Genomic DNA, 12536 nt, shown 5'->3' with positions numbered 1-12536 from the left:
TGATGCCAAATGCAAGGTCTAGTGATTGTGTTCTCTTCTAGACATCATGGAACCCGAGGATGAGTCTGAGCCCTCTGCAGGATGCCAACTTCAGGTCAGATGTGGCCAGCTGCTGGCTTGTGGTCAATGGCATCACCTGGCTGTGGTTGTCACCAAGGAAATGAAAAGGAATTGTATCGTTTCCACCTATCTAGATGGACAGGTCATTGGTTCAGCCAAGGTGAGATGGTTTCCCCAAGCTCTAATTACCTCATGACATACCTTCTGATCCCACTACTTGGAGTGGTTTGGGTTCAGTTCAATGTTTTCTTTCAAGCAGGTTTGATATCTAATGAAAACCCCCTTGCTGTTCAAGATACTGACTGAGCTCAGGTGTGAAAAGGACATCTTAAGAAAGTTGACTGAATAATAAGACACTATAAATCTCTGAAATGCACAAAGCAAAGCTTCTCACATTTTAAGATGCAAATTTCACAGGGAGGTCTGAGCAAAGCCTAAGGTCTGACTTCTAAGACCTTCCTGGTGAGGCCAATGCTACTGTGTGCCATTCTTAGGAACAAGATGCAAACACGGCTTACCTGATTTAGAACAAGAATGACAAGAAGGGTAGCAGAATGTGAATGAGTAGTTGGAGGAAACTCCTCATCATCCTGATTTAGAGATATCAATGTATAAGGGAGGGCAAGGAGTTGGAAGACATGCTTTATCCAGCAATCCCTGTCAGAGGTCCTTGAGGAAGCTAGAGATGGGAAAGCATAGAAAACCGGGGAGGGAAGGTACAAATCAATTTCCACTCAGGTTTTCAGGCTGTATCCTAGATTCACCTGAACAGTTTTTTTAAGTTTTCTTGCACAGGTAGTATACTAGATAGATCAATAACATTAGAAAAGCTGTGGGTCAGGAAATCTGACAATTCAATAGAGCTTTCAATTTTCCCTGGGTGATTCTAATATTTAGCTAGAATGGAGAACCTTAGAGTTACATGTTTCTCAATTTGAACTGAACTGACATTTGGGAATGATAATTCTTTGTTGTAGGGGCCTATTCTGTGTGTTTTAGAATGTTTAGCCAAACATTATAGCATTCCCTCCTTCATCTCATGACACTGAATTGTGACTACCAAAAATTTCTCCAGATATTACCAGTGTCCCCAAGGGGGCAAAGTTTGTCCCAGGCTAAGAAACACTGGGTTAGAACCATGTAAATTCTGTAGGACACTGACAAATGAAGTTGACATTTTTTTTTTAAAAATTGTTTTTATCAAAAAGACAGTGGTAACTAGAAAGATTTTAGAAGGCTCATAAGAAAAACAGATCCTTCAAAACATAAAGTTAACCTTTTCTTCAGTGATTAATTATATTAGTTTACCCTCTTCCTTCTTTCTTCCCTTCTTTCCTTCCTTCCTCTTCCTTCTTTTCTTCCCTCCATCAATAAGTATGTACTCCCTCATTAAGGAGCTATGTCCCACACACCAAGTATGCATTAGAATTAGCTTGGCTATGTCTACAAAAAATCTTGACAGGAATTTTGTCTACAAATTTTGACAGGAATTGCATTATACCTATAGATCAGTTTCAGGGGAATGACAACTACGCTGTAGTGAGTCTTCCTGTCAATGAATATGGTATGTCTCTCCATTTAGATAATTTTTAAATTTTTTTGTTGTTATCATTTGGAATGTTAAGTATACAGATTCTATACATGTTTTGTTAAGTAGATCATTTTCTCTTGAACAATTATAAATGGTATTGTTTTTAAATTTTATCTCTGCTTGTTCACTATTAGTGTATAGACATACAGTTGATTTTTGTATCCTGTGACCTTGATGACCTCACTTATTTGTTCTGGGAGATTTTTAAAAAGATTCCTTGGAAATTTTTACAAGTTCATGTCATCTACAAATAGAGACAATATTATTTCTTTTTTTTAAAGTGATATGACTGTAGTTATTGTTGGTACATAAAATCTTATTAATGTGCCAATAATGGACATTGAAATTCTTAGTGGAATGACTGGGCTAAAAGGCATGGACTTTTGTCTCTCTTTGTGCTTCTTATCAAATCTGTTTCCAAAGGCAGAATCAATATTTTACTCCCATCTGTATTTTATAAGTTGTTTTACTGCATGCTTCTCAGATTTGATGGTCATCTTTCTAATTTTTGAAATTCAGTAAAATTTTATTTTGACTTCTGAATAAGTTTCATCATGTTATGATATGTTATATTAAAAATAATCTAATTTTATTAGATTAATTCTAAGATTAAGCACTACTTACTTCCTTCATCCTTTATCTTTAAACAGATGTTGTACATTCAGACCTTACCAGGACCTTTCCTTTCAATGGATCCATCTTCATTTGTGGATGTTTATGGATACATTGCAACCCCTCGGATTTGGAAACAAAAATCATCATTAATCTGGCGTCTTGGTCCTTCATATCTTTTTGAAGAAGCCATATCACCAGATACTCTAGAAGTTATTATCAAGCTTGGCCCAAGATACTGTGGTAACTTCCAAGCTGTGCATGATCAAGGTATGAGTGTTTTGATTTATAATGCCTTTGCTGATATTAGTTTTTAAATGGACATCCAGTTATTTATAGCATATTTATAAATGATAAACTCAGCGCAGGTCAGTCATTAAGGAAGACCTCTATAATTGGATCATTACATATTTACAACCCAACAGAAAGTGTCACAGAAAAGGAAATAACAATATCCTTTAGATTTCAACTCCAGAGCACCTAATGGAGGTGGGTGGGTGGGTAATACCAGCAGTGAAGAAAGAGAGAAGAGAATGAGATAAATAAGTTACATTCCTTTTAATGAAGAAGCTTTTTAACTAAAGCATACTGTTGTCTTCAATTATTAAACAGGCAGACAAAACATCCACATTTTCATTATTGATTGTTGGCTGTTCAAGTAGGGAGCATTTCTCTCTGTGCTCTGTCAAGTCAAGGGGGTCAGTTCCCATCTGGGAAGAATGATAAATGCATCTCTGTAGGAAGGCCTTGTACAGCGAAGGACGATTGAGTGCTCTTGAGTGTTTCTGTCTCCAGGCCCACATCTCGTTTGAACTTCATTTCCTGAGGCAAATGGCATTGGCCTGAGCAATGGAACTAGGTGGGGTCTAGAGCTAAAGTTTCACTGACTCTGTGTTCACACCATACTTCTCTAGTAGCACATTGGCTCTCATTAACTTGGGGACCAGTGTGCTAATTGCTAGTGTGATGTTCAACACAGCCATGCAACCCACTGAAAATTTTAGGCTTTCAAGCCCAGCTTATTTTCCTTTGTTTCTAAGTCAGATTTCTCATCACTTAGAAGTTTGGTTTGGGGAAGCAACATTAGCTTGATATCTATTTTAAGCTCCGGTAATTTCACACCTGGTATATCTCTGTTTTATAGAAGGGTCAATCTTGGGAGATTTCTCTAGAGGTTTCGTGTTAGAGAAGCACAGGTAGTCACAAAACACATGACATACAAACATACAACTTGCATAGACAATGTAATAACATTAAAAAAATTCTCTCAGTGATGACTTTGCTGTGTGGCAGTAGCTATTTAATCACTGAGAACTAATTTCCTTCTCTGTAAAAGGAGACTAGAACTGATTAAAGATATGTTGCTATAGGAGGAGACCCAGAGGGTCAAGCCACACCCCTTGTTGCAGAGGAAAAGGTTTCCTTTGGTCTTCATGTAACCAGCTCCTCCATCACCACCGTAGCAGACATTAGAAATGCCTACAATGAGGTGGATAGTCGCCTGATCGCCAAAGAGGTATACCTTCTAACTTCCCTTGCTGCTCTCTGTTGGAATCTTGATCTCATGACTGCTTCAGCTTCCAGTGCTTAAGCAAACTGTCATGTGTAGGATAGATATATGCATACACACTAGCATTTAATTTGTTAAAACAACCTATGCTTCTCCACCCATTAGCCTCCCCAGGACTAAACCTTCTGTTTATAATTGCTCATAGAAGAAAGTGTGTGGTATTCCTGGTACATCAAGAACAAATGGACTTTATTCTATATTGTTGTGGCATAGAGAATACTGCTGACCCATCAGCATACCAAAATTGCTTTGAGTTGCTGTAACTTAAAAAACAAAAAACAAAACAAAACAAAAAAAAACTTGTAATAGATAATGAGCAAACACATGTAAATGAGGATACCGTTGATTCACTTCCTCCCAATTCCTGCATAAAAATCTCTTGCTTTTAAAGCTGATAAATTTTGACTGATTTGTTTGTATTCTCTTCACTATCATGGTCAGAGCAGGAGGTGGAGTCCTGAGCTATGTCCCACACACCAAAGCTGTGCCTTACCACACAATATATTTTCTGATGATGGAGGCCAGGATTTCTACCTTCCTGTCCCTCTGGAATCCTAGAAGTTGGGCTTTTCAGAGCCTGGAAAATCCCCGACAGGGAAAGAGACAGCTTTGCCTTGGTAGTTCTGTTTCAACTTGGGTTGTCCCTATCTTCATGAGCTCTTCACTGTGAGTGTGTGGGTTGTCACAGATTCTATAACTGAAGCTGCTTATGTACAGTTAAGCCGCAGCCTGGGAGCAGGACAGGGGGACACAAACTTTGGCTTCAGTTCCCTAACACTATTTCAAGTATTATTCTTCCACTATCATTGCTTATGAAACACAGCACTGGGCCAGACCTTGGGGTGCCTGTACTCAGGGAGCTCACAAACGACATTCCTTCTCTTCCAGGAGTTTCTTAGGATTAATTGTTGCCAATTTCTCTAGATGAACATTTCATCACGTGACAATGCCATGCCTGTGTTCTTGCTGAGAAATTGTGCCGGACACCTCTCAGGTTCTCTTCGGACCCTTGGAGCTGTTGCTGTGGGCCAATTAGGTAGGTCAGGCAGTGAACTTTTACTTTTCTTTAAGAAGAAGGATAATGCACCCTAGAATTGTGGAGGCTCAGGCAGGATGGAACATACTAGTGAGAGCCAGAGTTGGAAATAAACCCAGTCAGAGAGTTGGCTGCCCAGACAGAAGAGAGATCCATTCACTTTGTACATCTGACATTGGTAGTGAGCCCAGCTAGTTCCCTGGCTGCACAACAGGAGCCTACATAGGAGGTACATTGGGCCCTGTGTGCAGAGGCAGTGTTGTGGTTGTGGGGTAGAAGCAAAGCAGCAAGCTGGTGTGAGGATGCAGCCTGGCAAGATTCAGAGGGCAGGCAAGAGCCAGAGGTTCTCAGAGCAACTAAGAAACTGAGTCACAGAGGCCATCTGGCTCATCTGGCACTCTGGACTTAAGGCACATGGTGCCAAACTGAGAGCCTCTGGAAGTATCAGCCTTCTAATGATACAAACAGGCCTTTGCAGAGGATCCCTTAGCTGCCCAAGACTTTCAGAGTCTCTGTCTTTCCTCCCACCCTGTCCTGATGCATGGGTCCCTCTGGCTGTGCATGGGCAGAGGAACAGGCAGCTCCTTCACTCTTGCACACTACTGGGGGATTCTGCACTGTACTGCAGCTGTAAAGTTCTAATGAGATGTCCCCTTTGTCCTGCACAGGGGTGAGGGTGTTTCACTCCAGCCCTGCTGCCTGCAGCCTGGACTTCATTGGCGGGCCCACCATCCTCTTGGGCCTTATCTCCTTAGCAAAAGATGACCACACCATGTATGCAGCTGTGAAAGTCCTGCACTCAGTCCTGACCAGTAACGCCATGTGTGATCGCCTGATGCAGCACATCTGTGGCTACCAGGTAATTCCGTCCTCCCGAATGAGCCTGGGACTCCCCTGAAAGCTGACATATCCAAGCAGCAGGGACAAGCTTTATGTGACCAGTGACATTCCCTCCATGGTGATTTCTGAAAAAGGATGGCCTTTTAAAAGTCTCCGGAATCCTGAGACCCGCAGAGGAGCACCAAGTGACAGCCAGCCTGAGATATCCTGTTTGAGCTAGGGATGTTCAGCTAGGGATGCTCACCTAGCTGCAGCTTCTGGCACTTTTCATGATGAAATCCAGAATCATTTATGGTCTTTGCCTTCAGCAAAATGGCTATGAGCCCAGGCCACAAAGCCAGATTGCTGAGGTTGAAATCCTCATCCTCTTTCTCATTATTTAACTTGGAAGAATTATTATCCTCTCTGCCTTGGTTTTCCCATCTGTAAGGTAAGGACCTCTTGCATCAGAAGGCACTGAGGATTTGATAGTGCTAAGGAAATGTTAACTACTTGAGCTCTTAATCTCTTTGTGCCTCAGTTCCTTTATGTGTAAAATGGGAATATGTTTGTGATGATTAACATACAGGTCAATATGTTAAGAGTGCAGAGAGTGCCCACACAGAAGAAGTGCCATGGTCCCATGCAGGGTATATTTTGATGGTTACTGCTATTTACAGTTGATAAGGCCAAATGAGACGGAAGCACTGTCATCAGTAATTTCCTGCATGGTTGGGAGGCAGTTATGAGAGAAACCTCAGGAAATAAGACTAGGGACACACAGACATAGGCTTTTTCTCAAGCAACTGGCAGCTATTCTAATTAGTTTTTGTTTCTTTTGGTACGAGGGATTGAACTCAGTGACACTTTACTACCTAGGCACATCCCCAGCCCCTTTTTATATTTTATTTAGAGAGAGGGCCAAGCTAAATTACTGAGGCTGGCTTTGAATTGGTGATCCTTATGCCTCAGCCTCTTGGGCTGCTGGGATTATAAGTTTGTATCAGCACACCCGGCTCCATTCAATGTATTTTTTATCTCAGATATTATCATCATTTCCAAAATTTTGTCTGGGATTTTAAAACTTTTTTGTGCTTCATTTACCTTTTCTGTGTACTTTATTTTGGTTTCTTTTTTTGATACTGCAAGTTGAACTGAGGGTTGCTTAATCACTGAGCCATATCCCTAACCCTTTTTATTTTTTATTTTGAAAAAGGGTCTCACTAAGTTGCTTAGGGCCTCATGCCTCACTAAGTGACTGAGGCTAGTCTTGAACTTGGGATCCTCCTGCCTCATCTTCCTAAGATGCTGGGATTATAGGCATGCAGCACCATACCTGGCCCTAATTGGGTTTGGATAGGGGAGGAAAGAGTGATTAGATTAGAGATATGTCAAAACAGTTTGAAAAGATATTGCCTATTTGCATATAACAAGTAAGGCTTCCCAAGGGCATACTTATAGAGGTGACAGGTATGTCTGGGAGAGATAGACTATGTAAGATCAGAGAGAGAATTGAGTGTGCTTGAGATGAACTGAGAATCCTCACAAGATGGATGAGAACTCAGATACCAGTGGATGGCCCGGCAGCCTGTGTTTTGTAACCAGGGTCCACAGGGCTGTGAGGGTTGGTGAGATGCATCTCCCTAGGCTCTGAGATGGGTTTAGTTACTGAGTGCATTGCTGGGTTCCCAGTGCCTCCATCCTGGAATGGATGCTTGCACCTTGCTAGCTTTCTAGTACAGCAAAATGACATCTGGAGGCTGAAGCAAGGCTGGGTGTAACTGGCCTCGTGGGCAGGAGGAGGATTGTTGCCTCAGTGTCTGTGGGATGGTTATACATGTAAAGGATCCAGCAACAGAAAACGAGAAAGAGCACTGAGAAACCAAGGAGGAAACCAGGAGAGAGTGGCATTTGGGGAACACAAGGGAAGAGAATCAGGGAGAAGCCGGAGTCTCAGAGAGAGGCCAAGTCACACGAATACCGAAAAGTGGACACTACACGGATGTGGCCAAAGAAGTTGGTGTGGATTTTTCTTCTAAGACGTTGGGGGTGAAGGGTGGTAGCTTCAGAGAGCAGGGTTCACCCACAGCACTGACCCAAGGTGCCAGAAGGAACAAGCAGTTGCAAGAAAAGGAGATCCCGCCATGTGATCATGAGGACCCACTTTGTATTCCAATCTTTTCAGATAATGGCATTTCTCCTGCGGAAGAAGTCTTCTCTCCTAAACCATCGAATTTTTCAGTTGATCCTCTCAGTTGCTGGTACAGCAGAGATGGGCTTCAGGTCATCTGCCATCACCAACATAGGTGTCTTCCAGCATATTCTCTGCAATTTTGAGGTAAATTAGAGTCTGGTCCTTAGTCCTTCAGGAGTGTGTGTGTGTGTGTGTGTGTGTGTGTGTGTGTGTGTGTGTGATGATAAAATATAAGAAAGTCTGGCGTTGCTCTAAGCCCTGCAAGTCTGATTGCTCCATAGTCATGGCAGCACTAGGAGGGAAAACCACAATAGTTTTAGAGTTCTGAGGCCCTGGTTTATAGTTAAATCCTACAGCCTATGGGCTGTGTGACTTTGGGCAAGTTTTCTAACCTCTCTGAGTCCCATTCTTCTTAAGTGTGCCACAGAGACCATTATCTCTTCCCCTCAGGTGTCGTGGAGGGTTAAAAGCAGATAGTACTTAGGAAAGGATTTGAAAACTGTAAAGTACCATATGCATATGAGGGTTTAAAAAAAATCATACCAATTCCTTTGGATGGTGCTTTGTGGTTTCCCAATGACCTTTTAAGAGAGTGGCCTGAGAGGTGCTGATGGGGACACTTGAAGATAAGTGAGGAGGGTCAAGCTACTTTGGGTGAATCAACCCGTTTGTGAAGCAGCATTATTTACTGAGTGCCCAGTGGACTCAGGTAATGGCCAGGTTCTGGACACATCACAGGTCCACGACCCAGTCCCTCCTCACTGCCAGATGGGCCCAGGACATAGTTAAGATAACACTCTGGTGTGCTAGGTTCAGGTCTGGGGCCTCTGGGGAGGGGGAGTGAGAGCAAAGTCAGTGCAAGCTTTAGGGATCTGGGGCTCTGGGCTGAGTTTGACAGATTTCAAAGAAGAAAGGCCCTTCCAGGTGGAATGTGTGCTATTTGCAAATACAATGCCATGGGAACAGCCAAGGGGATCTGAAACCCAGTGGCTGCTAGACACCTGCTAGTTTGCATCAGGTGTGGGCAGGGATGAGGCTGAAGTGGGAGAAGCTGGGAGAATGTGCTCAAGGCAGGGTGAATGCTTCAACCTACACATGTTGAGATCCATGGGAGTACTTTGAAACTGTTCCTTTGTTTATTAAAACAATTAACATATGGGGGCTGGGGATATAGCTCAGTTGGTAGAATGCTTGCCTCACATGCACAAGGCCCTGGGTTCGATCCCTAGCACCATAAATAGATACATAAATAAATAACATATGTAGCCAGGTGTAGGGGTGCATGCCTATAATCCAGATACTGAGGAAGATGAGGCAGGAGGATCCCAAGTTCGAGACCAACCTCAGCAGTTTAATGACATCCTAAGCAACTTAGTGAGACCTTGACTCCAAACAAAAAATGAGCTGGGGATGTGGCTCAGAGGTAAAAAATAAATAAAAAACATATGCTTATTAGAGAATACTTTTAAATTACAGAAAATGGGGCAGGGGCATCTCCTATTTTCAAGAACCCATCAACTATTGTCAAATTCAGTGCATTATCTAACTATGCATTATATTTACCTACATGCACACACACACACACACACATATATAACAAATTTATATAGATAAATATATATAAATAAAATATATTTTCTATATTATATAAAATTGTAGTTATGATCAAACTGCAGATATTGAGTTCTGCCTTTTCTCACATAACAAATACATATAAAATTTTTCATTACAAACACATACAAGCCTTGGTCTGACGTCAGAGTAACATTCTCTCATGTATAGAGTTCCTGGCTTCTATTTCTCTATTGCCAAATTCTTGGATTATTATTATACTTTGTTGTGATAAATGTCATTACACCAGCACTCTTGTACATCTCTTTTTCCCACTTTTAGAAGCATTTCCTTAGAATAAGTTATCAAATTTGAATGATGAGGATGAAGCCTTTATAAACACTTTAGATTTTTGGTGCGTTTTGCTACACTGCTGATATCTAAGTATCTAAGGATATTAACTGTAGAATGATATGTCAGAGTTTTATTTTATGTATGTTTCTCTGTTAGCAAAAGCCCTGGGGCAGGGAGGTTAGTCAAGAGATGACTGAAGAAATTCAATTGAAAGATTTTGAAACCTAAATGAAACAAAGGCAGTGAGATAAAGATGAGGATCAAGAAGAAATAATAATTCAAATTAGAAGGGACTTAGAGTTGAATGACAGGGTGATGCTATGTGTATAAACATGGTTGAGTTGCCACTGAAAGCAGGGCTGGGAGAGAAATGTGCATATTAGAAAGAAAAAATCATTTTGAAATTAATGAACAGAGCTTTTAGATCAAAAAGTAACAATGACTAACCAAACAAACAAAAATAAAATTCAGAGAAAGGAGGAAGGGAAAAGTAAAGATAAGATTATAAATTAATAAGATAGAAAAGAAAAATATCAAAGGATAAATAGAACAATTACTTGTTTTCATAAAATAGACAAATTTCTGTTAGGATTAATCAAGAGCAGGAGATGTAGCTCAGTGGTAGAGTGCTTGCCTATTATGTGCAAGGCCCTAGATTTAATCCCCAGCAAAAAAATAAAATAAAAAATAAAAAAGAATAAATATGAAAAGTAAAAGTACTATAAAGGAATGAACAATTACAGAGGTAATTAAAAAAAAAGAAACTTTGTGCCAATAAGTTAGGAAACAGCACATTTGAACAATCTCACAGAAAATTCACATTTCCAAAGCTTACTCAAAAGGACATAAAGTCCACAAATTATCCTATAATCATCAAATAAATGGAATCACTGGTTTAAATATTCACACATCACATCCAAAGGAAACTCCAGGCCCAGGGATCTTGTAGGGAAATTTCACCACTCAGGTAATAGCCATTCTGGAAACAGAACAGATTATACTCTGAATCCATTTCATAGGTTAATCTTAATATCAGAACAACAACAATGAAAAGGATGGTACAGAAATGGGAAAAAGTACATGCTAAATTAATCATAGCTACAAAAATCATGAATATGATATTAGAAAATAAAGGGGAGGGAGTTTCAGCCTTTGTTTTTATGTTTTTGTTTTATTCCTTTTGGTTACACATACTATTTATTTTATATAAATTCATTTGACATAATTATAAAAGCATGAATATGATTTGCTTCAATTCAGTCCCCACTCCTTTCTCTGCTCTCCTTCCTCCCCCTGTTCCCTTCTCTCTATTGATCTTTCTGCTTTATACTCACAGATTCTTTTTTTTTTTAATTAGTGCTTTGTGGATGTACATGATGGTGAGATTTGCTGTGGTATGTTTATATATGTACATAGGAAAGTTAGGTCAGCTCCATTCCACTGTTCTTCCCTTCTCCTGTACCTCCTCACTCACCCTCAATCCCCTTCCTCTACTCCACTGATATTTCCTCTATTTTGATGGAATTTCATGCCCCTCTTTTCTTTCCTTTACGTTTTTCCTTAATTTTGAACTAAGATGGAAAGACATTAAGTCTGAATGTAACTTAGAGTGAAGAGGCAGCAAAGGGGGCAGTTAAAACACTAGCAGGAGAAGAAATTGTTGGTAGAACAAGTCCTTAAAGAAGAGGGAGGAGCGTTGGAGATCTCACTCCTCTGTGAGATCTATGGTGACCTGTGTGTAGAAGGGGAAGAACAAGAAATTGAGAAGCAAGGAGGGACAGGAAGTTGAGAGGCAGGGAAGGACAGGAAGTTGTTAAGTGAGGAGGGACAGGAAATTGAGGATATTCAAGTCCTATATTCTGGTTTCTTAAAGAAGGGACAGATCAACTAATTTCTGAGAGTTCTGAGAGTGAGATGGTCTCAGGGATTGGGGAGAGCAAAATCTGACACATTATCTATTTGATATTCAAACAGGTCTAATTCAATATCTCAATGCAATCCTTAGTAGAGGTTATGTGACATAGGCAACAACCAAAATTTTAATTATCCTTGTTTCCCCAAACTCAGACATTTAGTATTGTGTACAATGACTTCTAGAAGAGCCAAGCAACCTTGGAATGTGTTATTATTGTTCTAAGGGCTGGAAGTGAAGTGGAGGACTGGAAACTTCTATAGGAAGGATAAAGGGGCCAGCATTAGTGAATATCACAGGTTCATGTCTTTCTAAGTTCTGCAGCTCCCAACACTGAGGATGACATACTGTTTGCTGAAAGACCAATTTCGTGAATAAATATTCCAAGTATTCAGGGTTCTTAGAGTCCTGCACATGTGTATGTTGGGGTACCATACTTGGCTGCCTCATCTGTACCCCTATAAGCCATCCCCAAAAGCATTTGTCATATCTCTGGGAACATTTGGACAGTGACTGTGCTTATGAGGGTTAGAATTCTGTCAGACTGCTTTTGGCTTAAGAGCAATGTACATATTTTATGTTGTTTAATTTTGCTTTTGTTTTTTTTTAAATTGGATGGGTTATTATTAAGTGCCCAGTATGTGTCATGTGTGATACTGGGTTCTGGGGATTGGAGAGGGATGGTCCCTGCATTTGCAGACCTCCTGATAAACTTGTATCCATTGGAGCTCTTTTGCATTTCTCTTCAGTAAGAGGACAGAACCATGGGCACTTGCCTGACTTCAAAATGTTGATTTTCAACCCTATGGGTCACTGTCTGCCTACAGGGACCCCAGT

General features: G+C 40.7%; 1 protein-coding gene across 2 annotated transcripts in view; it reads left to right on the top strand.

Annotated features, from left to right (window-relative positions):
• Wdfy4 (WDFY family member 4) overlaps positions 1-12536 on the top strand; it is a 277867-nt gene that overhangs the window by 91926 nt on the left and 173405 nt on the right. For both annotated transcript variants that reach the window (XM_027947941.3, XM_034636982.2), the window contains exons 19-24: positions 42-220; positions 2302-2533; positions 3634-3779; positions 4758-4869; positions 5538-5728; positions 7874-8026. In XM_027947941.3, the coding sequence (XP_027803742.3) occupies positions 42-220; positions 2302-2533; positions 3634-3779; positions 4758-4869; positions 5538-5728; positions 7874-8026 (1013 nt within the window). The remainder of the gene's footprint in view (positions 1-41; positions 221-2301; positions 2534-3633; positions 3780-4757; positions 4870-5537; positions 5729-7873; positions 8027-12536) is intronic.

Source organism: Marmota flaviventris, chromosome 4 (assembly GCF_047511675.1).
Source record: "Marmota flaviventris isolate mMarFla1 chromosome 4, mMarFla1.hap1, whole genome shotgun sequence".
Classification (NCBI taxonomy): Eukaryota; Metazoa; Chordata; class Mammalia; order Rodentia; family Sciuridae; genus Marmota; species Marmota flaviventris.
This window is presented reverse-complemented; position numbering and strand designations above follow the sequence as displayed.